Source organism: Corticium candelabrum, chromosome 12, assembly GCF_963422355.1.
Source record: "Corticium candelabrum chromosome 12, ooCorCand1.1, whole genome shotgun sequence".
NCBI lineage: Eukaryota > Metazoa > Porifera > Homoscleromorpha > Homosclerophorida > Plakinidae > Corticium > Corticium candelabrum.
The window spans coordinates 728,339-756,244 of record NC_085096.1 but is presented as its reverse complement, the minus strand read 5'-3'; the positions used below and the strand labels follow the sequence as shown (position 1 = coordinate 756,244).

Sequence of the window (27,906 nt, the reverse complement as noted above, 5' to 3'; positions counted from 1 at the left end):
GTTCTGGTAACCTTCTACGTCACGAGATGGAAGGAAATGTCGCTAGAGCTGCGAGGAAGGAAGACTGGAAGAAGGTTCGACGACTGGTGAAACAAGGAGGGAACGTGAATTGTGTGGATGAATCCAGACATACAGCTCTGCATTATGCTATCAGGTATGGAAATTCAGATATTTGTTCGTTCTTGCTGTCACGTCGCGCTAACGTCAGTCATTCAGATATGTATGGAAATACGCCGCTTCATGACGCTGCTTATCATCATTATGTCGATATCTGTCAACTGTTAGTTGATCACAAAGCTGATGTTACTTCTGTTAACAATGAAGGTCAAACTCCTCTTCACAGAGCTGTTACTAGCCAAATGGTTTCCCGCTGCCTTCAACATCTACGCGTAGTGAATGTTAAAAAACCTAGAATTGATTACTATCAGACTGTCCAGCTGTTAGTGGATTGTGGAGCAGATGTAAATGCATTGAATGAAGATGGACAAACACCACTACATACAGCAGCTGGTGAATGGAAAGAATGTCCTGAATTGTGTTCTATTTTACTAAAACATAATGCCAAGATTGATGCAGTGGATAAAGATGGAAACCAACCACTACACTTGGCATGTAAACAAGGTCATACAAGAACAAGTCATTTGTTACTCTCTAATGGAGCAGATGTAAAGGGATTGAATGAAAATGGACAAACACCACTACATAAAGCAGCTGGTGGATGGGAAGACTGTCCTGAATTGTGTTCTATTTTAGTAGAATATAATGCCAAGATTGATGCAGTGGATAAAGATGGAAACCAACCACTACACTTGGCATGTAAACAAGGTCATACAAGAACAAGTCGTTTGTTACTCTCTAATGGAGCAGATGTAAAGGGATTGAATGAAAATGGACAAACACCACTACATACAGCAGCTGGTAGATGGAAAGACTGTCCTGAATTGTGTTCTATTTTACTAGAATATAATGCCAAGATTGATGCAGTGGATAAAGATGGAAACCAATCACTACACTTGGCATGTAAACAAGGTCATACAAGAACAAGTCGTTTGTTACTCTCTAATGGAGCAGATGTAAAGGGATTGAATGAAAATGGACAAACACCACTACATAAAGCAGCTGGTAGATGGGAAGACTGTCCTGAATTGTGTTCTATTTTACTAGAATATAATGCCAAGATTGATGCAGTGGATAAAGATGGAAACCAACCACTACACTTGGCATGTAAACGAGGTCATACAAGAACAAGTCATTTGTTACTCTCTAATGGAGCAGATGTAAAGGGATTGAATGAAAATGGACAAACACCACTACATAAAGCAGCTGGTGGATGGGAAGACTGTCCTGAATTGTGTTCTATTTTAGTAGAATATAATGCCAAGATTGATGCAGTGGATAAAGATGGAAACCAACCACTACACTTGGCATGGAAACGAGGTCATACAAGAACAAGTCATTTGTTACTCTCTAATGGAGCAGATGTAAATGCATTGGATAAAGATGGACTAACACTGCTACATAGAGTAGCTGGTGGAGAGAAAGACTGTCCTGAATTGTGTTCTATTTTACTAAAACATAATGCCAAGATTGATGCAGTGGATAAAGATGGAAACCAACCACTACACTTGGCATGTAAACGAGGTCATACAAGAACAAGTCGTTTGTTACTCTCTAATGGAGCAGATGTAAATGCATTGGATAAAGATGGACTAACACTGCTACATACAGTAGCTGGTGGAGAGAAAGACTGTCCTGAATTGTGTTCTATTTTACTAAAACATAATGCCAAGATTGATGCAGTCGATAAAGATGGAAACCAACCACTACACTTGGCATGCAGTAGGCTTCACTCTGAAACTTGTAGTTTATTGGTATCTCATGGGGCTAACAGAACATCTCTAAACAAGCAACAGAAACAACCTGTGGAATTGGCAAATGAATCTGTAATGATGAAATTTAAAGTAGAAAAGAGCAATCATGCTTTACACATAGCATCAAGAAATGGTGACACTCAGACTGTGCAGCTGTTAGTGGATTGTGGAGCAGATGTAAATGCATTGAATGAAGATGGACAAACATCACTACATACAGCAGCTGGTAGAAAGAAAGACTGTCCTGAATTGTGTTCTATTTTACTAAAACATAATGCCAAGATTGATGCAGTGGATAAAGATGGAAACCAACCACTACACTTGGCATGGAAACGAGGTCATACAAGAACAAGTCGTTTGTTACTCTCTAATGGAGCAGATGTAAATGCATTGGATAAAGATGGACTAACACTGCTACATACAGTAGCTGGTGGAGAGAAAGACTGTCCTGAATTGTGTTCTATTTTACTAAAACATGATGCCAAGATTGATGCAGTGGATAAAGATGGAAACCAACCACTACACTTGGCATGTAAACGAGGTCATACAAGAACAAGTCGTTTGTTACTCTCTAATGGAGCAGATGTAAATGCATTGGATAAAGATGGACTAACACTGCTACATACAGCAGCTGGTGGAGAGAAAGACTGTCCTGAATTGTGTTCTATTTTACTAAAACATGATGTCAAGATTGATGTAGTGGATAAAGATGGAAACCAACCACTACACTTGGCATGTCAGGCTGCTTTAATGTCAACAGTTAAACATCTGTTGGATTGCAATGCTGATGTGTTTGCTACAAATAATTCTCATCAAACTGCTCTTCATAAGGCAGCTTGTAGCAAGAGAGATTGCCCTGAGGTTTGTGTGATGCTCATAGCAAAGGGAGCTCAAGTGAATGCTACAGATGGCAATGGAGACACATCTCTACATGTTGCATATCAGAAAGGAAAGATGAACACAGCTGATGTGTTAGTTGAAAATGATGCTGATTGCAATGTAGTGAATGTGTGTGGTGAGACATTACTGCACTTGGCTTGCAAGAGTCGTGTTGAATGTGTTGAGTTGTGTGATAAGTTGATATCACATGGAGTGAACCCTCATATAGCTGACAGAGAAGGAAAGTTACCTTTACATGTTGCTTTGAAGAACAGACTTGCTAAGACATTTGGCTGTTTGCTGCAAAAGTCAGGTGAAGCCATATTAGATGACTTACAGAAGGTGATTATTGATAAAGAAGATCTTGTAGCCATTTTCAGTAGAGCTCATAAAGCTAACGACATTAATACTTGTGGTCATATTATTAAATTTAGTGCTAAGTTAGACCCTTCAAATAGATTATCTCTGAGAGCACTAAACTGTCATACAACAATAGGATACTTACTCATTCAGAGAGCAGTGAAAGAACAGAATATTACATTTTGTCAGCATTTGATTGACCATGGAGCATCTGTAAATGCAGATGTACCTCACAGCTATCGAGATCATACTTTCAAGGACCCTCCTTTACATCTAGCAGTAAAGTTGGGACATACAGATTTATGTCGTTTGCTGATAGAACACGGTGCTACTATTGATCCCGAGATGACAGGCAGAATAGGTGCATTGCATTTAGCTGTTGTTAATGAGCAGAAAGATGTAGCAAGACTTCTTCTGTCTCATGGCGCTGATTTGAGTAAAGTTGAAATTAGTGGAGAATCTGCTTTGAAGAGATTAGAAACACGAGGAAATGTCAAAATGGCATCAATCATTCAGGCTACCGGTGAGTGAATGAAACATGTCATTTGCTTTCTATTTGAGTATTGAAATTTGTTTTATTTATAGAAACATTTCCTGAAGAGATCGTGTCTCAAGGAGAGACAGCATTGCGTATCTATCTGTCAAGTTGCAATGAGGGATCAGCAGTGGATGTGTTTTTACGTGTTGATGTTGTCGGTCGTGATGGTGCCGGTAAGACGAGCTTAACAAAATCTCTCACTCTGCAGAAGTTCAATCGTGATGAGCCGAGCACAAGAGGAGTGGTGTTTGATCCAAAGTGTCAGATTATTGTGAAGGAAGCATGTGACTGGACCAACCCTCTAACAAGTGCTGACTACACAGAAATATATGAGAAGAATGTTGTGATCAATATGGCAGATACACTCGACACACCACAAGTGAAAGATCAATATTTCAAGTCAAAAGAAGGCCAACGACCAAAGAGACAGAAACGCAGACGTGTTGCAAGCAAATCATCAAAGCAAGAGTTACATGAGCAAGCTGCTCCTGTTGACATGGACCTTTCACTGTCTCGTGTACCACTTAATGATTTTTCTCAGGAGTTGCCCATTACTTCTCAAAAACCAACAACTTCAGCAGTTCCACCACCATCTGTTGCATCAGATTTGTTGTTGTCATCACAAACGTCGTCAAATTCGTTGCCAGTTGATGATTCTAGAAATTTGTCTGACATCCCAGTCACAAATGCAAAAGCATCAGGTGGTACAGGCATGCTTGTTGCTACAGCATGTCCTGTGTTAGATCAGATTGAATCAGATTTTAGAAATGTAGACAATTTAGTTGTCGAAGGAGACAGCAAATCTATGGCAGGAAGATATTTGGTTGATTTACACAGCAGTCAGGAAAGTAAAGCAGTAAACCAGCAGACAAGCATTCCAACTGCAAATTGCCAATCGGCAGGAATAAATGCAACACAAGTGACATCGATATTGTCTGGCAGTGTTGACGCTCCTTCTACTGAGAATACAACTACTCTACCTCAACACATTCAAAAAAGGGTTTCTAAGAATTTGAGAGACCGAAAGTCTTGTCAAAAGGCTAAGAAAGAAATCATGCTTACTGTGTTGGACTATGCTGGTCAGAATGTGTTCTATGTCACACATCATTTGATCATGTCAAAAGCTGGTTTTATGTACATCGTGTTTAATGCTTCTCTACCAATGGACGGCAAGACTCCATGTCAGTTTCGCTCAGAAGATGGACGAATCATCCACATTCCTTTGTTTGATAACGAAACAAACTTTGATCGATTGGAAGAGTGGGTATCAGGTGTTCATATAATGGAAGGTGATCAGTCACGTCGTATCATGATATTTGAGAAAGTAGGAATCAGATCACCTGCCATGTTTCTAGTAGGAACGCATGTTGATGAGCTAAAGGAGCAACCAGGGATGATTGAGAAACAAGATGCATTCATAAGGAAGAAACTGGAGGGCACAGTGCTGGCAGAGCATATCATATGGGCATCTAAAGATGTAATGTGTTTCTATGTGGATAACACAGTGACAGATCCAGACAGTGGAGTCGTAGATCCACAGGTGAAATTACTTCGTCAGAAGACAGAGGAGGTGGCTCACAAGGTGGCTCAACATGACAGATTGCCCATCAGATGGCTCAAGTATGAGCAGAAGGTACGAGAAGTGAAAGTCTCTTATCCAACAAAGAAGACGACAACTGTTGATGAATTACTGCAGCTTGCCATGAATGCTGCTGGAATCAAGAGTCGAGAGGAGCTGTTGGTGTTGCTGCAGTATTTGAGTAGTCGTGCAGTGTTGATGTATCATCCCATGGCATTGAAGAGTGGAGATGATGAAGAAGTCGTGTTAGATGTGGAATGGTTTGTATCACAGCTGCAGAAAGTGATCACGATATACATGGAAGGTGATGTTCCTCCCATGTTATGGAATGATGTAAAACGCAGCAAAGAGAAAGGCATCATGACAATGTCTCTTGTGAGACATCTTTTATCAGATGCCGATTCTGCTCAACGTCTCATTGTGTCACTGATGAGGCACTATGATTTGCTGTGTGAGTATTCTGTTTTGGAAGAGGAGAATTTGAAGACAGCAAATTGCCAAGATTTCCTTAATTTTGAAGTAGAAAGCAAAGGTCCATTGCATAGTGAGGAAGAACAGAATGTGTTAGAGAGTGACGCTTGCTTCATTCCTTGCCTTTTGGAGCATGCAGTTGGTCTTGAATCAGATAAGATGAATGACGAGCTGAAGTCATTGCCCCTCATCTTGTCATCTGCTCCCATTCGCATTCCTCAGCCATTATTCTACAGAGTACTGACTCTTCTGTGTAAACGTTTTTGTCGCTTGGCAGTTATTTATCGCAATGTGGGCTACTTCCACATCTATCCTGGTCATCGACTGGAGTTTGCTCTCAACAGATACAACTTTCAAATGACTGTGTTGTCACATACATCTCTCAATGCCAAGGTGTGTGTTGCTGTTCGTGAGTGGATTGTGGATGTTGTCAACAAGGCGAAACAGCAAGGAATGGCAGGTCTGAAGTTGCATCTGGGATTTATGTATGAAGCATCGATTTCAGAATCACAAAGTTGTACAGTTGAGTTTATCTCTTTGGATGGATATCAAAATACTCGTTTTGAGCTCTACAGCAGTGTGACAAAACATGAAATTCAACCTCCTGACAGACTTTCTCTTTGGTATCCACAACTTGAGTTTTCAGTGAGTAACTTGTGTATTGTATATTTGTTTCTGTCTGAATTGCTGTTTACTTTTAGGACACTGAAATGATGTCAACAGTATGTGGCACTTCTCAGCCATTACAGCATAAATCTAGTATGTTTGTTTGACTTGTTGTACTATGTTGTTGTATTAATTAATGATTTATTAATTTTTTGTATTTTAGTCAGCCATATGACACCAGTCAAGTCCCTCATTGATGAACCAACTGCAACCTGTTTGTTGGCAGTGTCTAAACTTTTAGATGAAGATGATGATCTAGGCGATGACTGGAGGAGGTTATGGTCTGAGCTGTTAAACAGACCTGTTAATGAAGACGTGGTGAGCAAGAAGTGTGTGAGCCCCACTCTTTATGTGCTAAAGCGATGGTGCAAGATGTTAATTGCTAACGAAGCTACAATAGGACGACTGATAAAGGCTCTTAGTGCAATATACAGAAATGATGTTGCTTGTGTGCTAGAAGAATACTGTCAGGTGAGATAAACTAGACATTTTTGACAAGTTGTGGTAATAATTTAGTTATCACAATTGTGTATCATCTGTGCATGACTTGTTTCTGTGTATAGAGCTCAGACACATGTACTACAATGCTGAGATCACCTGCAGCCACAGGTAAGTTAATATAGTTGACTATCAACGTTATATTTAGTTCTGTGTCACAGACTATATAATAATACTGTAAATGTCCGAAAAAGTGCCCATTTGATCAACGTTTACAGTAGAAATGTGCTTGTTGAAATTAGTAATTACAAAAATGTGTGAGTAAGCGACTGTCTGAACAAGCGCTTCCAAAGATGAACATCCTAGTGAAACAGCCATGTTTATTAGATTACATCAGATTCAGCCTTAATTAATTCTGAGACTTTAGAGTGTAAGTAAACTAGTTCGTGAACAGCGTCGGTGCGTGCTTTGATTTGAGTGTTGTCAATTACTAGTTATCGTATGGGCATGTTGAGGATATCGTTGTTATTACCGGAGGGGAGTGGCATTTAATTCAAACACCACGTGACATGATACAACATGTATTGTCAGTCTACAGTGCCATATCTTGTTGTGCTGAATTTTGCCAGGCATGCTTTACATGAATGCAATCGTACAATAGCCACCTCTACTTGAATGACAGCCTCTGGGTTGTCATTTGGACATAGTGCAAGTTAGATTTTGCAAGAAAATAATTAACTGAGGCTTTTTTCGGACAGTTATGGAATTGGAAACTGGTGTACTGATTGGTGTGTATACAGTTGTGTGTGTGTGTGTGTGTGTGTGTGTGTGTGTGTGTGTGTGTGTGTGTGTGTGTGTGTGTGTGTGTGTGTGAGTGTGGTGCGATAGCTCAGTTGGTTAGAGAGTCATCTTATGGAGTGATAACATCCGGTGGGCAAGAAACTTACGCGCAATTGCCTCTCTTGACTCAGGAGTATAAATGAGTACCTGGTCATTGACTGAGGTGGCAAAGGCCTCCAACTGCGACAAAGTTCATCAGCCACTGGAGTCCGGGTGGGACTTTTGTGTGCCCACACCACAGTTGGCGTCGCAGTCGGTGCTCCTTTAACGGCAGCTCCTTATCCATTTGCCATTTTTGCCAGTGTGTGTGTGTGTGTGTGTATGTGTGTGTGTGTGTGTGTGTGTGTGTGTGTGTGTGTGTGTGTGTGTGTGTGTGTGTGTGTGTGTGTGTGTGTGGCTCATAAAAAGGACAACTGAAGTAGCTAAAGCTGCCAGTGTTTACTTTTGAGTATTAAACAAAACATCCAAACGTGTGAGAGTTGAATACAAATGATTGTAATAGTTTGAGGAAATTCTGTTTGATTGTATAAGAGAATTGATTAGGCTATAGTTTGTGTGATCAACCAAATTTATTGATCAAGATCTGAACCATTTTATTGCATATTACACTTCTATTTAGACGTCTAAAATATGGCAGTCAATTTAAAGTCAGATCGATGAATTTTTTGGTTTATCTGCATAAACTGAGACTCATAATAGAACTAGTTATTGAATGCATTGAAATGAATTAACTCTCATGTGTGCCTACATGTAATCTTAACATAACAGATTTTAATGCAGTCATAATTATTGTATTTTCTATTGGTTTGCAGTTTTTAATGCTGACGAGGTGAAACCAGGAGAGTTGAGTCGTCTCGCCTTGTGCATAAAAGCACGTTGGAAAGATGTTGCATTAATTCTAGCGCCTGGCCTTTTTACAGTCACAGGAGAAATCAGTGCTATAGAACGTGAGCATCCTGGTTCTCTATTGGTTCAAGCTAAAACCATGTTGGAGATCTGGAGAAACAAACTTGGTGTCAACGCTCATCGTCATCCACTAATCAAAGCATTACTTGACTTGGGACTGAGACTTCAGGCAAATGAAGTATTTGGAGACAAAACTGTGAAACAGGTAGCATCACAGCAGTGAAAGGTGCAGAAGCAAGTGGGAGGACTGACTGTTGAATGTATATAGGGTATACATACAGATACACTGTGTACAATCATTCTAGTAATGATAAATTTGCCTTTTCAGAATTTAGCAAGAACATGTGCATACACATTGAAGTGACAACATTGGATCTGCTGCTTAGAGCTCTAGGTATGATGGACGTAAGTCTTGATCAGTAGAATGAGCAACAAGATTCAAGGCAGTAATGAATCTAACAAGATGAACACAACTGTTCAATATTTTGATCTTGTGAAGTATCTGTACATACAGTATGTGGCAACTTATGCTAGGGGATATCATGAGGCTGCTAGTCGCAGTAACCTAATGTACTGGTGTGAATAGAACGACCACAAATTATTGTTTGAGTAGGCACGTTTGTAGCTCCTGTAAAGAACAAGATTGCTATACAGTTAAAGCCAGAAGTTTGTGTACATAGATTTATGTGGTGTACACATGCTGTTGTCTTTATCTTTCTGTCTGCTTGTCTGTCTGCTTGTCTGTCTGTTTGTCTGCCTTCCAGTCTTGTAAACATGTGGTAAAGTGCACAACTATTGCAGGTAATGGCACATATTGTCAATCAGTATGTACAATATAATAGAACGAAAAGTATGAATAACTGAATGCAGAAAGAAATGGACTGAAACAAGCCAACCTGCTTGACTAAGATAAGAACACAACCTCCTCCCAACTACTAAAAGGGGAAGTCCAACAAAAATGAACTTAACTTGTATGAGTAGATCTTACGAAGACAAATCAATCGGTATAAGTTACTCCGTTATCTTCGCTTTTGTATACGAGAACGAGCTGTGATGTCCAACGCTCACGCGACTTCTCCGCGGCTTCCTGGTCGATTAATTAAGCTCCGCCCACTGTGAACGAATCAATGCGTTTACGGAAAACTGCTACGGATATATCGAGATTGCCGAATATGAATGCGAAGATATTCTTGCCGTCAGTGGTTCCTCTCTAAAGTAAAATGGTGTCTGTAGAGCTGTTTTCCCGCCAGACTTTGAAGCAGAATTCCGCAATACCACGGCTTACCTAGAGAACGCGCTTGTGCTTGAGTATTTGTTTATCCTTGTTCTTTTAATATCCGAAGAGAAACGTTCAGCGCGCAGTCTGGCGTGTGCAACAGAGGACGTTCCTAGTTTTCACATCCGGTCTGCCGCTGATTGGTAGAAGGTTACAACCCCGGATGTAGAAATAGGATCATCCTCTATTGCACACGCCAGACTGCGCGCTGAACGTTTCTCTTCGGATATTAAAAGAACAAGGATAAACAAATACTCAAGCACAAGCGCGTTCTCTAGGTAAGCCGTGGTATTGAGGAATTCTGCTTCAAAGTCTGGCGGGAAAACAGCTCTACAGACACCATTTTACTTTAGAGAGGAACCACTGACTGCAAGAAGGCAGATCTTCATAATATCTTTGCATTCACATTCGGTATTCTCGATATATCTGTAGCAGTCCTCCGTAAACGTATTGATTCGTTCGCAGTGGCGAAGCTTAGTTAATCGACCAGGAAGCGCGGAGCAGGCGCGTGGGCGTTGGACATCACAGAAACATCGCTCGTCCTCGTATACAAAAGCGAAGATAACGGAGTAACTTATACCGATCGATTTGTCTTCGTAAGATCTACTCATACAAGTTAAGTTCATTTTGTGTTGGACTTTTTCCCTCTAGGCACAGATGCACTCAGCAAAGCAGTTCTAATAGCACTGAGCAGTGCTTTACCCTTTAGCCAGCTGTAATAGAAAAGAAAATGCATCTAGACCCAATACTAAAATAAATCAGTTTGTTGTATTGTTGTAGGTCGACATTTTGTACTGACCAACTATGCGATCATTCACTGATCTTGTTTAGCTCAGATTCATCTGCATGTATCATCATTTCCACTTCTTGTACTGCTAGATGCATGGCTAGTCATTTGTCTGTACGTTTGCCCATCTGTCTGTCATCATGTCTGTCCATCTGTCACAGTCCATCCATTTTTCACCCATCACCCATCCTTCCACCAATTCATGTGCATACAAGCCTGACTACATCATCTTTCTGCCCAATTGTCTGGACGCATTCATTTCTACTCGTCCGCCTACCCACCCATCCATTGGGCATACAGTAACCCAAAATAGAATAGAAACATACCAAATGACTAAGCAAGAAGAGCCAATACCAAACAAACCATAAGTGGCACTAAGTATTACAGACCAATATCGACCAGGTACAAAACGCTCTTCAAATCTGCCACAAGCAAACAACATCAACAATAAATAATTAATATCAACAAATCAGTAACTTACTAATAGCTGTACATGTCTGCTGCTCGATGGCCATTATTTCTTCTTCCTGATTCTCAGTTGTTTGAATAAATTGTTCTTGTAGAAGCGACAAAGTGTTGCTATATAATGGTTGCAAACAAGTAGAGCAATACATAAATAGCAGAAACAAATCGTGGCACTCAAACAAAAATATCAAATTACTATTCTGTCAACCTAAAAACACGCTACAGTGTACACTAAATCTGAGGTAGTTAATATAACTAGTGTGCATGCTTGTATACCATGTGTGCGCGCGCGAGCGCGTGTGTGTGTGTGCGTGTGTGTGTGTGTGTGTGTGTGTGTGTGTGTGTGTGTGTGTGTGTGTGTGTGTGTCAGTGTGTGTGTGTGTGTGTGTGTGTGTGTGTGTGTGCGTGCGCGCGTGTGTGTGTGTCAGTGTGTATGTGTGTGTGTGTGTGTGTGTGTGTGTGTGTGTGTGTGTGTGTGTGTGTGTGTGTGTGTGTGTGTGTGTGTGTGTGTGTGTGTGTGTGTGTGAACAGATATGCGCTTTCATACTCTCTCTGTGATGATATTGTCTCCCTGTTTTGTGTGACAAGAGAGTCCCTCACCAAACGCTTGACCCACAATACTGACAGAAACAATAGAGCAAAAACTTAGGGCGCACAACATACTACAAAGAAAAAAGAACTAGAGAAATGTAGATAGTTAACGCATTCAGCTGTCTGTCTGTCTGCCTGTATGCTTTTCTTGTTGTTTTATTTGTCTGTCTGTCTGTCTGTTTGTCTATTTGTTTGTCTTTCTGTATACGCACCAATCTGTCTGTCTGTATGTATGTGTCTGTCCACTTAACTGAGGTACTTGTATGTTTGCTGATTATCTGCCTCATTTGCTAGTCTAGATTGACTAACCACAACAACTCATCTGTATAAGTATAACCTCATGCTCGTCTCCCAACCCAATACCTTGTACTCTCAATATTTATAAAATTGTAAAAATACAACCAGCACTTTGTGTCTATGTATGTCTGTGTGCCCTACAATTATTGTTCTTTCTTTCCTGTCTGTCTGTTTGTTGTTAAAAACACTGGATCCGGTCTACCTATGTCTGTCAATTCATCTGTTGATCTGGTGGTGTAGGTTGGCGTTTTGTTCGATCTACGTACGTGTACCCATTACACTATGGATACATACTATAATCATGTCACTCTCACATACCACCTGCATATTTAGTATATACCTACAGTGTTATCTTTCTGTTATCATTCTTGCATGTGCACGTACCTGCATGCTCAATGCAGATCTATTCATCTTTCATAACTCCGTCCATCTGTCTGTTTAACTGCCTGTTCATCGATTTGTCTATGTGTATGTCTCCATGTCTGTAGTGTTCATGTGCGTGCTGACCTGTCTGTCTACTTGTCTGTCCATCTCCATTTGTATGTCTGTCTTTCTATCTCTACATCTATCCATCAGTCCATTTTTATAGTTAAATTAATGTTCATCTAGCTGTTTGTCTTTCTCCAAATGCCTGCTCCATCTGTCTGTCTACTACTTGTCTGTCTATCAGTCTGTCTACTTGTCTGTCCATCTGTTTGTCCATCTATTTGTCTATTTGTCTGTCCATCTGTCTGTCTATTTGTCTGTTCATCTGTTTGTCTACTTGTCTGTCCAGCTGTATGTCTACTTGTCTGTCCATCTGTTTGTCTACTTGTCTGTCCATCTGTCTGTCTACTTGTTTGTCCATCTGTTTGTCTACTTGTGTCCCCATCTGTTTGTCCATCTACTTGTCTATTTGTCTCTCCATCTGCCTGTCTATTTGTCTGTTCATCTTTTTGTCTACTAGTCTGTCCATCTGTCTGTCTACTTGTTTGTCCATTTGTCTGTCTACTTGTTTGTCCATCTGTCTGTGTACTTGTATGTCCATCTGCCTGTCTATTAGTCTGTCCATCTTTTGTCTACTTGTCTGTCCATATGTCTGTCTACTTGTCTGTCCATTTGTTTGTCTACTTGTACGTCCATCTGTCTGTCTATTTGTCTGTCTACCTGTCTGTCTACTTGTTTGTCCATCTGTCTGTCTACTTGTCTGTTCATATGTCTGTCTACTTGTCTGTCCATATGTCTGTCTACTTGTCTGTCCATATGTATGTGTACTTGTCTGTTCATCTGTCTGTCTACTTGTCTGTCCATATGTCTGTCTACTTGTCTGTCCATATGTCTGTCTACTTGTCTGTCCATATGTATGTGTTCTTGTATGTCCATCTGTTTGTCTACTTGTATGTCCATCTGTCTGTCTATTTGTCTGTCTACCTGCCTGTCTACTTGTTTGTCCATCTGTCTGTCTACTTGTATGTCCATCTGTCTGTCTACTTGTCTGTCCATATGTCTGTCTACTTGTCTGTCCATATGTATGTGTACTTGTATGTCCATATGTCTTTCTATTTGTTTGTCCATTTGTCTGTTTACTCGTCTGTCCATCTGTCTGTCTACTTGTCTATCCATCTGTCTGTCTACTTGTCTATCCATCTGTCTGTCTACTTGTCTATTTGTCTGTCCATCTGTCTGTAATTTCCAGATGTGCAAGTACGTACGTCTTTCCGCTCATGGCAGCTCCTCCACAGATGCACCTGGTCGTTTGACCTTTGTCTTTAGTGCATGCGCAATGAGAAGCTTGTCGTCCATTCGACAGTGCAGTGATGATGAGATCAGCGTTACGTACGCTTCGTAAAGAAGCTCCTCTCAGCATTAAACATCCGGGAATGACGAAATACAGAGTCTCCACGTACGAATTATTGAAGTCATTATTTGAACGTCGGATAGATCACTCGCGCCATTTAGCTGGAGGCCTCTGTGTTTCTTGTTTTTAGTCTTTGTCTTGAAAGTATAGCGTTAGATCACTAGTTTCATGGTTTCCGTCTGGGAATTCTTAATAGCAGAATTCTGTCTACGGGTATATGATCTCTACTAGTGGGTGTTGTGTTGGAGGTGTTGCAGAAGTTGAGTCTAGCTGTTGCAGTTGTGGTTTTTATGTTGGAGATGGTGGAGTTGGAGTTGTGTCAGTGCATGCGCGGTGTCATGCAGCATGAGTATGGTTTTAGGACGTGTTTGAGAGATGTCGATAAATATGTGATTGTGTTGTGTGATCGTGTTGCTAGTGAACTGGAACAAAATGTCGCTGAAGCTGCAAGTAAGGAAGACTGGAAGAATGTTTGACGACTGGTTGAACAAGCTAAGGAGGGAGTGTGAATGATGTGGATAGTAGGTTGAGAACAACAGTTCTACACTGGGCTGCCTGGCATGGAAAGTCAGATATTTGCTCATTGTTGCTGTCACGAGGTGCGAAGGTCAGTCAGACAAACAGGAATGGAAATACGCTCCTTCATTTCACTGCTGCTTGTCATCGTATTGATATCTGTCAACTGTTAGTTCACAGAGCTGATGTTACTTCTGTCAATAATGAAGGTCAAACTCCTCTTCACAGAGCTCTCGACTCTCCCTCTGTGTGTTGCATGTCCACTGATAACAAATAAAAATGTGAATGTAGCAGATCGTCATGGTAACCGCACTTTACACATAGCAGGTAGAAGAGGTTACATTCAGATTGTCCAGATGTTAGTGGATTGTGGAGCAGATGTAAATGCATTGAATGAAGATGGACAAACACAATACATACAGCAGCTGGTGGAGAGAAAGACTGTCCTGAATTGTGTTCTATTTTACTAAAACATAATGCCAAGATTGATGCAGTGGATAAAGATGGAAACCAACCACTACACTTGGCATGTGAGGCTGCTTTAACATCAACAGTTCAACATTTGTTGGATTGCATGCAATGCTGATGTGCTTGCTACAAATAATTCTCATCAAACTGCTCTTCATTAGGCAGCTTGTAGCAATTAATGGAGCTTAACAAAATCTCTCACTCTGCAGAAGTTCAATCTTGATGAGCCGAACACAAGAGGAGTGGTGTTTGATCCAAAGTGTCAGATTATTGTGAAGGAAGCATGTGACTGGACCAACCGGCGCTCAATCTCACAAGTGCTGACTACACAGAAATATATGAGAAGAATGTTGTGATCAATATGGCAGATATTAACTGCTGCATGTGTGCGTGTAAGTGATATATTTGCAATTATTGCAATGTATTGCAATAATTAACGACTGTTATATTTCAAATTTACTTGCAGTTTATAATGATACTGATTGAGGTGACATCAAGAGGGTTAATTGAGTCGTCTTGCTATAAGCATAAAAGCACATTGGAAAGATGTTGCATTAATTATAGCTCCAGACCTTTTTACTACAGGAGAAATCAGAGCAATAGCATTTCAGAATTCTGGTTCTCTATTGGTTCAAGGTAAACCATGTTGGAGATCTGGAGAAACCAACTTGGTGTTAACGCTCATCGTCATTTACTAATCAAAGCATTACTTGACTTGGGACTGAAAGCTCAAGCAAATGAAGTATTTGGAGAAGATGTTGGGAAGGTGGCATCACAGCAGTGAATGATGCAAAAACAAGTGGGAGGGCTGACTGTTACATGTAAGCTAGACATATATACACTTACATTGTGCATGTAAACATCATTGAACGCTACGAGTCAAAGGAACGGGACTTTGAAAAAGTCACGTGACTTGCGAGGAACGGTATACTAGCGGGGTTCTATTTGCCCCAAATTTCTGTGGCTGGCTGGCTGACTATGTACACCAAAAAATGACCATATATGGGTGTCACACTTCAGTAATGTATGGTATGCAAGCGAGTGACCAATCACGCCGCATTATTCTTTTTTGTGTCGCACGCGGCAACGAGGGACAATGGCCGGGCAGCCAATCACTACGCGCTGTTCGACATGAGAGAACATCTAGCTAGAAAGACGTCAATTTTTGATCAGAAACAACAGAAACGTTGTATTTCAAGTAGCGCTACCTGAAAATCTACGAGCATCCAATCTTGCTGCCGTAGTATGCACAAACGTGAAGAGTAGTGCGCGTGTTACGTACGGGACTTCCTTGCTAACGCGCGTTGCCAACTACCGATACGGTACAGTACAGCGAATTTTTTTGGGGCCCCGTTGGGTGTGGCTTTGGCTGTTCCCGTATGCACTTCCTCGAGGTTTGCAGTGGTCTGGTAGTACGAGGCTCGGCAGTCAATGGACATCTTGCAACCGCGATTTTGACATAAACGAAGTGCTGTCTTTTTGCGCACCTTTCGAGCAGTAACCTGCGCCGTTTATTGAAAGGGGGCCTCAGTTTTTGTCGTCTGCTGAACGTGGTTTTCTCGGCACAAATCAACTTCAATAAATTAGGCGACAGGTAAAGTCATTTATAATTACTATTCTTCGCAGTTAAGCAAATTTTCATTTTTCATAAAATCTTTTTTTGGGTGCGATTTATGCGTCAATATTGACACTGTTGCATTCACTGCATACATCAAATCATGTACTATTTATTGTAAATTTATTTCCTGTGTGCAATTAATTATATAATATGCAGAAAAGTGCAAAGTACTCAGGTAATTTAATTCTATTTCATAACTACTAAGTTACTAAAAAGATTTATTAACAGATAAACACTCTAATAGGGTAGTATACAATTAAAATAACAGCATAGGATATGTGTGTGTACACAATATTTACTAAGCATTACCTAGTTGGATAAACACGTACACAAAATATTGTACTCTAATAATCATTACTAAACGGATCATTTAATGTAAACAACATACTAATTACTAATGCATAGAATATGATGATGATGACGACGACATATTGATACCACTGCTGGTTGTCACACAGCTAGCTATTATTGAGGTAATCTATATTTAGAGCTAACATTGGTTTAAATTAAATTATGTTAATTAAGTTAAGTTAAGTTAATGACTTAGTTAAGTTGATGGTATCAGTCATTGTGTTGTGACACTTAAAGGTGTATACATTGGATATGCATTTTGGCAACTGGCATTATATTTCAAACTAGGCATTGGTTGTTATACAGTATATTATACAGTATATTATACAGTATATTATACAGTATATTATACAGTATATTATACAGTATATTATACAGTATATATACAGTATATTATACAGTATATTATACAGTATATATACAGTATATTATACAGTATATTATACAGTATATATACAGTATATTATACACTATGTTATACACTATATTATACACTATATTATACAGTATATATACAGTATATATACAGTATATTATACAGTATATTATACAGTATATTATACAATATATTAGACAGTATATTATACAGTATATTATACAGTATATATACAGTATATTATACAGTATATTATACAGTATATTATACAGTATATTATACAGTATATTATACAGTATATATACAGTATATTATACACTATGTTATACACTATATTATACACTATATTATACAGTATATATACAGTATATATACAGTATATTATACAGTATATTATACAGTATATTATACAATATATTAGACAGTATATTATACAGTATATTATACAGTATATATACAGTATATTATACAGTATATTATACAGTATATATACAGTATATATACAGTATATTATACAGTATATATACAGTATATTATACAGTATATTATACACTATATTATACACTATATTATACAGTATATATACAGTATATATACAGTATATTATACAGTATATTATACAGTATATTATACAGTATATTATACAATATATTATACAGTATATTATACAGTATATTATACAGTATATATACAGTATATTATACAGTATATTATACAGTATATTATACAGTATATTATACAGTATATTATACAGTATATTATACACTATATTATACAGTATATTGTGTGTGTGTGTGTGTGTGTGTGTGTGTGTGTGTGTGTGTGTGTGTCCGTGTGTGTGTGTGTGTGTGTGTGTGTGTGTGTGTGTGTGTGTGTGTGTGTGTGTGTGTGTGTGTGTGTGTGTGTGTGTGTGTGTATTCATATGGCTGTTTACTCAATTGGAAAAGTGTCATCTCATAGCATTGGTACATTCAAGACACATTAATGCACGAACTACTATCGTCCTAGCAATGATGAGATAGATGATAATTTCTTGGACAAGAAACTCCCATCTTTGCCTCATTTGATTCTAGTGTATATATTGAGTAACTGGTATTTCATTGGGGTGGACAAGGTCTGTGACTGTTGTTGTCGACAAGAACTGTCTGGCTTGCTGCATTCTGGGTGTTCTGACCATTACTAATGGCCATGTGAAGTACGGTATATGTTAGTCTGCATGTTAATGTGGCAGCTATGGCAGAACCTAACATGTGTGGTTGTACTTAGAAATGTGAGAGCGTTACCTGGGCCATCAAGCTACACCTGGTACTGAAATAATCCAGGTAGCCAAGCATGGTGTTTAATTGTCCTTTTGTTGGCTATGTCACATTACTGGTATGTTTAATATGGATATTTGTGATAACCATTTGCCTGTCTTGAATCTGTGTACTTTGATGATACAACTGTAGGTTGATGACACTTGAAAGACACCATGTATTTGAGACAATAGCAAAATCAACATGGTGAGGCAAAATGACCCGTAAGAGAAATTGTAGAATTAAAGCACAATTGTTATGCAGGTCCTTAATACTTCTAAAATGATCTGTTGCCAGCCAGCTGAAAGTTGTTTGGCTGAAATTCTTTGTCAACATTATTAATTAACAATGAGTTGATGTCTGCTACTTGTTATGAGTTCATTTGAAGCCATGGTCTAACTAGAAGAAGGAGTCATGATCAGTGAAACCTGCACTACTACAGAAATGAGAGTGATGAAAGTAGTCTTAGTTGCTAGTTGTACCAAGACGACAGTTGTGACTTCAGATGTGACTTTAGATAACTATACTTTGACAGAGTATTACATTGCCTTTAGCAATAAAATGTTTGTCACTGCTTATCTTGCATATGCATTGGATGTCCACAAATAATCATGAGTCATCTGACTCTTGTTAGAACTATAATTATAATAACGTCCAAACATTGTGGTCAGATCTATAATTTGTGACTTGTAATAGGCAACTTCCATTGTGTATGTGCAACAGCAGCAGTCGCTATTTCTTTCTCACAGGATGCAGATCAGCATCTATACACATGATGCAGTCAAAACGTAGACAACAGCTATTGAATTAAATGAGAATTTATTCAATTCGCTAACATACCACAATGTATATTAAGTTCAAGACATGAGCACAAGCAGACTGTTTGATGAGGTACCGTATTTCTCCAAATAATTCGTTCCTGATTAATTCCATGCCTGTATAATTCCCTTAGTATACACCCACTGTGAATGTAATTACCTCTCCTGAATAGTAATAATATTATTATTATTAATAATAATAGTAATACAGTGCTTCTTGGATCCAGTCGGATCCTGCGTAAAGTCATGTCTTCTGTCTAGACAGCCATGATGGTCTAAGCACCTCTGAGGCAGGGTTTGCTTTCGGTGCTTACCAGTGACCTTATGAATCAGACTGATCTGGTTGAGCACAACATAATAATAATCAAATATAATCAAATATATCATTCATCATTCATTCATTCAATAATAATAATAATAATAATAATAATAATATTTTGATTTGTACCGCTACAGGTACAGTGCCCTAGGCAAGACAAGATACATAAGCGTAACAAGTAAAAATAGGTAGCCATGCATAGAAGATTAAATATAAAAAAATAAATAGAAGAATAATCAGACATAAATTAAGGTTTAATCCAGCTCTTGAAGTCCATGTAGGACAACACCATGACTCTTTTCCTTGTCTCGTTGTCCACTGATTGCCACAGATTACCTTGAGTATTCAGAATGAACCCACTCTCTAAGTCATTATGAACGGATCTTCATAAGAAAGAGAGCTGGCTGGCAAGCAATGGATGTGGAGCTTCCCTGATAGGTTTGCCAAGAGTTCCCCCGCAATTCCCCATTCCTTGCACAGCATGGGATTGGTTAAGAAGTTCTTTAATTAATTAAGTGTTGTGGCAACACAAGCCAGAAATGGATGTATGACTTGAAATGCTCGATTATGTCAAGGAGCATTTGCAATGCTAACAAAGGTGGCTGTAGCTCAACTATGAGGATTAATTATTACTGTTACTAAATTTTTAAAAATAAAACAATAATTTCCCCGTCTCAAATAATTTCCTCTCGACTAAGTCCCCTATTGTCTGACACCTGTAAATATTAATTTTCTGGGAAATTATTAGGAGAAATCAGCAGCTGTTCAACTGATAGTAATTATTTAGCTACCGCATCCAACTTACTTGTAGCAAAACTTTGAATGAGTAATGTAGCATGTTGTGAAGTAATAGCGCTGGTTGTTATAGACGTAGACTGCACTGCATGCTTCATGACCTAGATGGATAGAGTTATAGCTTCATCAGCTGGTAATTTCCTGTGATAAACACACAACGCACATTTGAAACAACAAACCGAAAGTAGTACTTACTGATCGGAGTCTTCGTTTTCACATTCTGTGTGGGTATGTCAGATTGACGGACACAGCTATCATTGTGGCAGCAAATTGACGCCTACTCACGTTCACGTCCGGGTCTTTCACGTGTACGCGGCAAAACGTGAAGACGCCAATTCTATTTGTTTCTTTTGTGCATGACTGCATAGAAGCACGGAATTCCTTGTCGTGTTTGATAGCTACCTCTTCGCTAGACAGGTATGTGTGCACGATGTACAACGACGTAAATCCAATATATTGTTTCGGTAGCTATATCAAATAAGTTTTGGTTAATTAACATTGACTCTATATATCAAATTATCTCCTAGGGTTAATTTTCTACGTCATGATCATGTTACCCAGTGTACTAATCCGTTGGTTTATGTAAAGTGTCTTGTATAGAGGGGCTTCCACATATTTATGTCATCAGACAGATCACAATTATCATTATTCCCTGTCATTCTAGGAGTCATGACAGACTCTCAGGAGAAAGAACAAGTAGCCGCCGATGACTGTATACCACCACTTGTGAAGAAAAGAAGGACAACCCACAACCAAAGTGTCAGCGACAATTTTCAAGTACCACATGAGATCAAAGCTATAAAAGACAACAGAGTGGATGACAACTGTGACAAATTCCATCAGTTGATGAACTACCTGCCACAAAAGTACACCTACAAGATTGATAAATTTGAAAGAATTGAAAGTGAAGGTTTCCTTGGTGCACCACCTATTGCATTTGAAGTTCATCTGTGGTTGACGATTGACACAGCAATTGATGCACAAACATGGATACAGCAGTTAGAAGAGAAAACAGAAACTACATACAGAGTAACCAAAGGAACTTCATATCGGATGAAAGGACAGAAAGTGGTATACAAAACAATTAGACATTGTCAGCACAAACAGAAGAAACCCGCAAAAAAGATGACAGCAAGTAGCAGAGACAAGAAGTTTGGTGCACCAAAGGAAGGGTGTGAAAGAAGCACACGAGACAAAAAAACAGGATGTCCATCCAACCTGTCTGTTTCAGTATTAGCAAAACAACATCCCTTAAAATACCCACAGTATCCATGCTCTGTCAAATTACACTTCAACCACAATCATCCACTGCACTCAGGACATGCATTAAGTTTTCGACCAGTGTCACAAGATACCAAAGATGAATACATACGGCTATTTGAGAATGGAAATTCTGCATCCAGTGCAAGGCATGAGCATGTGAGACATCTACAATTGGAACATGATGGAAAGCCAGATATCCAAAGACTATTAGCTGATCGATCCACAAATCCTAATGTTCAAGATGTCCAAAGGCTGTTTCGAAACTGGAGAGAATCTACAGTGGGAGCTGAAAATGGCAAGGCCATGTTTGAGAGGTTAGACGATGAGGTAAACAGGTACAACAAGACTGTTGCTGCTGATGGTGGACAAGCATATATACAGAGGTACACTGCCACTCTGAAACAAAGACAGAATGGAGACAGCAAACTGCAAGAACATGCATATTCTAAGTCGAAGGTGGACCAGCAGCAACTTGAGAAACCATTTATTCTTGCCATCGTTACCCCTCTTATGGCAAGAGCACACAAGCTTGTCCGACAAGCAGGAGAAATGGTCTTCTGCGATGCTACTGCAAGTATGGATAGGCTAAATACCCCTGTTTTTATCATAAGTGCAGCAACTGCTGCTGGAGCCGTACCATTAGCAGTAGTGATGACTTCAGGAGAAGATGTAGAAACTTTAACACAGGCTTTTGAAACTCTCAAAACAGTTTTGCCATCAGACGCATTCTTTAGTCGAGGAGTAGAAATAGGGTCCATGGGATTTATGACTGATGACTCAACAAGTGAGCGACAAGCCTTGAAAACAACATGGCCTCAAGCTACACTGTTTTTGTGTGCCTTTCATTTTTTGCAGAGCACGTGGCCGTGGCTATGGAATTCAACGTCAGGTGTTGCTGGTAATGACAGACTATTGTTTATGAGCATGGTAAAGGAGCTGTTATTCGCAGATTCTTCTGAAAAGTTGCTTGCTGCTAAACAAAGAATTGACAGTAATGTAAAAGTTCAGCAAAACATTAAGTTTCGAAACAGGTTGCAGTCCTATTGGGAAAGGCGTGAGAAATGGTGTGTTAGCCTTAGAAAAGATTTTATAACTCGAGGAAACAACACAAATAACTACTCTGAGGCAGCAATTCGCATTGCTAAAGATATAGTATTTGATCGACTGAAGGCCTACAACAGTATCCAGATGTTCCAATTTGTTACAACAACAATGGATCTCTACTACAAACAGCGTTTGCTTTCTCTGGCTAACAATCGTCTTGATAACTTCGTTGCTCTTCGATTTACCATTTCAGGTAGTACAGCAGATACAGTTTCATCTCATACCATCCAAGCCACTGACTCAGATGACGTATTTCATGTTCAAAGTAGGACAGACAATCAACAAACATGGAAAGTGGATTTGACTGTAGGAACTTGTACCTGTCCAAGAGGAAGAAACGGTCAGCCATGTGGACATCAGCTGGCAGCTTCATTAAAATACAAACGTCACTCTTTAAATAAAATACCAACATCATCAGTATGTGGCCGCCAGCTGTATGCCAAAATAGCAATCGGAGAGGCAGCACTACCAGTTGCATTCTACAGCCATCTGCACCAGAAAGAAGAAGACACCTATGTGAAAGATCTAGGGATGCAACCAGAGTGGAGTAAAAGAACTGAAACATTTCCAAGCTCTCAACACACAGAAATTGAAGACCAAGAAACAACTATTGACTATGAACCTGCATCACCAGAATCTGATCATGCAAGTGAAGACCCACAACAGCATCAGAGCCACACCACCTCTAGCAATTTTGAAGACACTCTAACAGATTTGACATACGTCATGACAGACATTAAGAAAGGATTGGCAAGTAGAGACACTGTATTTACAACAGCTATACGAGAATTTTGCAGCCAGTACAAAAAAATTAGAGGTGCTGATGGCAAAGAGAAATCTTACACAAAGCCATTGTTAATATCTGCTCTGCACAAGTTTGGAAAGGGACACGGACGTAAGATCAGAAGCAACAAACGCACCATTACAGTACAACCAACAGCTGTCAGCAGACGAGCCATTAAAAAGGGTGGAGGAAAACCTCTTAAGGCTGGTCGTCCATCATTAATGCAGAGAAAATCAAACAATACCAACATGAAAAACTTATGTCGTCACACTCTACCAAAAAGAAAGCTCCGGTCAAAAAGAGTTCACAGTCTTCAAACAAGTATTGATAATAGGAGACAGAACGCTTGCTAAAATGGCCGGTATCAAGCAAAGTGTGGTGCTCTAGCGCACAATAATTGTTTGCCTCCTCTTGTTTGATTCTTGTCTAGATTGATTATACAGTTACTTGTTCTAACTTCAGTTTGTTTACATCAGGTAGTTGTGCATTTTTGATTTGAGTAAAGCAGTGACTCACAAACTTTACTAATGTTTGCCTTATTGCATGATTTCTTTCTTGTTTGTGCTCTTGCAAAAGTAAGTAAATTAGTTTTAGTCGAAACGACTGTGCAGACTATTTGTCTTAGAAAAGCATTGTACAAGGAATACTTTGCCTAATTCTCCGTCAGCAAAGCATGTAAGGAAATTGAACATGTAAGAACAACATGTAAAAATAGGTTCTTTTAATAACACATTTAGAAATTGTTCAAAGTCCAAGGTAGAGTACACCATTAATTAATTAACATAACAAATTTCACTTTGACTAATGGCTATACAACTATCTGTAAAAGTAAGCAAATATAAGGTTCCTAGTCATTGGCTGCAAACATATATCATGAGAATTCTAAAGGCAATTCAGACTGTACAAAAACAATTAAGCTGCCAATGAAAGCCATTCTAACAGCATTTAAGTTCCATGTAACATTCAATTAAGTATTAAATATGCCGTTACCCCTGACGTTGGCCAAGTCTCTAAGATTTTCCTGCCTTTAGAAGAACCAGTTGGCACCTGTCTGATAGGCCTTCTGTTAGACTTCTCCCCTGTACAAATACTCTATTTCAACTTCCTTACACCATTGCACACACACACACACACACACACACACACACACACACACACACACACACACACACACACACACACAATATAGTGTATAATATACTGTATATATAGTGTATAATATACTGTATATATACTGTATAATATACTGTATATATACTGTATAATATACTGTATATATACTGTATATATACTGTATAATATACTGTATAATATACTGCATAATATACTGTATAATATAGTGTATAATATAGTGTATAATATACTGTATATATGCTGTATATATACTGTATAATATACTGTATAATATACTGCATAATATAGTGTATAATATAGTGTATAATATACTGTATAATATACTGTATAATATACTGTATAATATACTGTATAATATACTGTATAATATACTGTATATATACTGTATAATATACTGTATAATATACTGTCTAATATACTGTATAATATACTGTATAATATACTGTATATATACTGTATATATACTGTATAATATAGTGTATAATATAGTGTATAATATAGTGTATAATATACTGTATATATACTGTATAATATACTGTATAATATAGTGTATAATATAGTGTATAATATAGTGTATAATATACTGTATAATATACTGTATAATATACTGTATAATATACTGTATAATATACTGTATATATACTGTATATATACTGCATAATATAGTGTATAATATACTGTATAATATACTGTATATATACTGTATAATATACTGTATATATACTGTATATATACTGTATAATATACTGTATAATATACTGTATATATACTGTATAATATACTGTATATATACTGTATATATACTGTATAATATACTGTATAATATACTGCATAATATACTGTATAATATAGTGTATAATATACTGTATAATATACTGTATAATATAGTGTATAATATACTGTATAATATACTGTATATATACTGTATAATATACTGTATAATATACTGTATAACAACCAATGCCTAGTTTGAAATATAATGCCAGTTGCCAAAATGCATATCCAATGTATACACCTTTAAGTGTCACAACACAATGACTGATACCATCAACTTAACTAAGTCATTAACTTAACTTAACTTAATTAACATAATTTAATTTAAACCAATGTTAGCTCTAAATATAGATTACCTCAATAATAGCTAGCTGTGTGACAACCAGCAGTGTTATCAATATGTCGTCGTCATCATCATCATATTCTATGCATTAGTAATTAGTATGTTGTTTACATTAAATGATCCGTTTAGTAATGATTATTAGAGTACAATATTTTGTGTACGTGTTTATCCAACTAGGTAATGCTTAGTAAATATTGTGTACACACACATATCATATGCTGTTATTTTAATTGTATACTACCCTATTAGAGTGTTTATCTGTTAATAAATCTTTTTAGTAACTTAGTAGTTGTGAAATAGAATTAAATTACCTGAGTACTTTGCACTTTTCTGCATATTATATAATTAATTGCACACAGGAAATAAATTTGCAATAAATAGTACATGATTTGATGTATGCAGTGAATGCAACAGTGTCAATATTGACGCATAAATCGCACCCAAAAAAAGATTTTATGAAAAATGAAAATTTGCTTAACTGCGAAGAATAGTAATTATAAATGACTTTACCTGTCGTCTAATTTATTGAAGTTGATTTGTGCCGAGAAAACCACGTTCAGCAGACGACAAAGACTGAGGTCCCCTTTCAATAAACGGCGCAGGTTACTGCTCGAAAGGTGCGCAAAAAGACAGCACTTCGTTTATGTCAAAATCGCGGTTGCAAGATGTCCATTGACTGCCGAGCCTCGTACTACCAGACCACTGAAAACCTCGAGGAAGTGCATACGGGAACAGCCAAAGCCACACCCAACGGGGCCCCAAAAAAAAATTTGCACGGTACAGTACTGTACATACAGCTAAATTATGTACGTAACGCGATACACAAAGACATATAGAATTTTAGCTATAGCTTTGGAAAAATTAGAACCGGCTTCTATCCTGTCTACGGTCGACAGAAGGAGCAGTCGGCAGCTGCGGTGTTGGATACACTCTGCGTACGTACACGAGACTGATTGGGGGAAGATAAATTTGCTCCACTCCGGATAGAAGCTACTGCCAATGAGTATTGCTTCGTAGCTTTCATTTGAAGCGACGCTCGATGGAGGTTCATGCATTACTAGTACGGGAGTCTAACATTACGTAGCCAGGAGCGATTTTATGACCCGTATATGATGACTCAGTAGAGACTATTTACGGACTTTGCCGTCACGCGAAACAACAGTCGCTACGTAGGATTTTAGATACATTTACAGGTAGCACGTCTAGAAAGAAAATAGCGTGGATATTCATGATTCTTCGCGACAACTACTCCACCGGCGTAGCGTGTACCTCAAGTTTTGGGGGGGCAGATAAATTAGACTGAAAACCACGCCCATTTCTCCCACAACGCCACGCCCCTTTCTACTTTTCTTGCTCTCAGTTTGTAGATATCTAAGTAAATTAGCATCAATTTCAGGTTGCAAATAAACTGTGGGACTGAGTACCGTCAATGTGCGTATAAAGGAGTGGAAACACTGTTACAGTCCGTGCCAAAAAGGTTGTCATCGCTCGTTGCGATCGTCAAAATTAGATCGCATCTCGATGACAATAGAATCTAGAAGACCAATTCGGTGCAAACGATGTTGACCAATTTTAGCATTTCGCAATCTAGCGAGCAATATAGATCTAGCTATAGTTTTTTTAATTAATAGATAGAATAAATCGGTGGAGATAGTACCGTGGAGTGCAAGCAAATCATTAGGTAGCGGAGCCGCAGGAGATTCTATTCTCCGGTCAATTGGGTTGTCGACCGTAATTAACAACACTTACTTGAAAAAGAATTGATGGCTAGGCTTCTGCATTACCGGATAGCGACGTCTTAAATAAGTGATGGTCATGCGCAATTTAATTAAGTGTCCACAACTTCTCGACACTGGTTTTATCATACTGAAATAATGATGTATATTGTCATAGACATATAGCTAGCGTCGTTGTCCATCGTCAACATAGAGTTCTGCTTGAAGCGAAGTGACACGCCCAGAATGTTTGGGGGCTATAGCCTCCCCCATCCCCCATCCCCTCCCCTCCCCTCCCCTCCCCTCCCCATCCGCTCCCCTTCCCATCCGCTCTCCTCCCCTCCTCCATCCCCCTCGCCTCCTCCATCCCCCTCCCCTCCTCCATCCCCCTCCCCTCCTCTATCCCCTCCCCTCCTCTATCCCCTCCCCTCC

General features: G+C 38.7%; 1 protein-coding gene and 2 long non-coding RNA genes across 4 annotated transcripts; 2 read left to right on the top strand and 1 right to left on the bottom strand.

The window, feature by feature from the left end:
- The first annotated feature begins 26 nt into the window (after window positions 1-26).
- LOC134188268 (uncharacterized) lies at window positions 27-9,407 on the top strand. Its single transcript, XM_062656465.1, has 9 exons — window positions 27-461; window positions 1,827-2,525; window positions 2,562-3,633; window positions 3,696-6,343; window positions 6,400-6,457; window positions 6,528-6,835; window positions 6,928-6,973; window positions 8,455-8,817; window positions 8,877-9,407. The coding sequence occupies exons 1-8, from the start codon at window positions 27-29 to the stop codon at window positions 8,769-8,771; spliced, it is 5,583 nt and encodes a 1,860-aa protein (XP_062512449.1). The 3' UTR covers window positions 8,772-8,817; window positions 8,877-9,407.
- An 8,590-nt stretch (window positions 9,408-17,997) lies between these two features.
- Window positions 17,998-19,161, top strand: LOC134187928 (uncharacterized). Its single transcript, XR_009971195.1, has 4 exons — window positions 17,998-18,325; window positions 18,397-18,504; window positions 18,579-18,632; window positions 18,690-19,161. It is a non-coding gene; the product is annotated as an uncharacterized LOC134187928 (long non-coding RNA).
- Window positions 19,154-26,451, bottom strand: LOC134187929 (uncharacterized). 2 transcript variants are annotated; one of them, XR_009971197.1, is made up of 4 exons: window positions 26,270-26,451; window positions 24,499-24,587; window positions 20,368-20,498; window positions 19,154-19,189 (listed from the first exon to the last, which is right to left on the bottom strand). It is a non-coding gene; the product is annotated as an uncharacterized LOC134187929 (long non-coding RNA). The 2 variants fall into 2 exon arrangements; XR_009971196.1 differs by lacking the exons at window positions 19,154-19,189; window positions 20,368-20,498 and adding exons at window positions 20,929-21,153; window positions 21,213-21,285.
- Window positions 26,452-27,906: the final 1,455 nt, after the last annotated feature.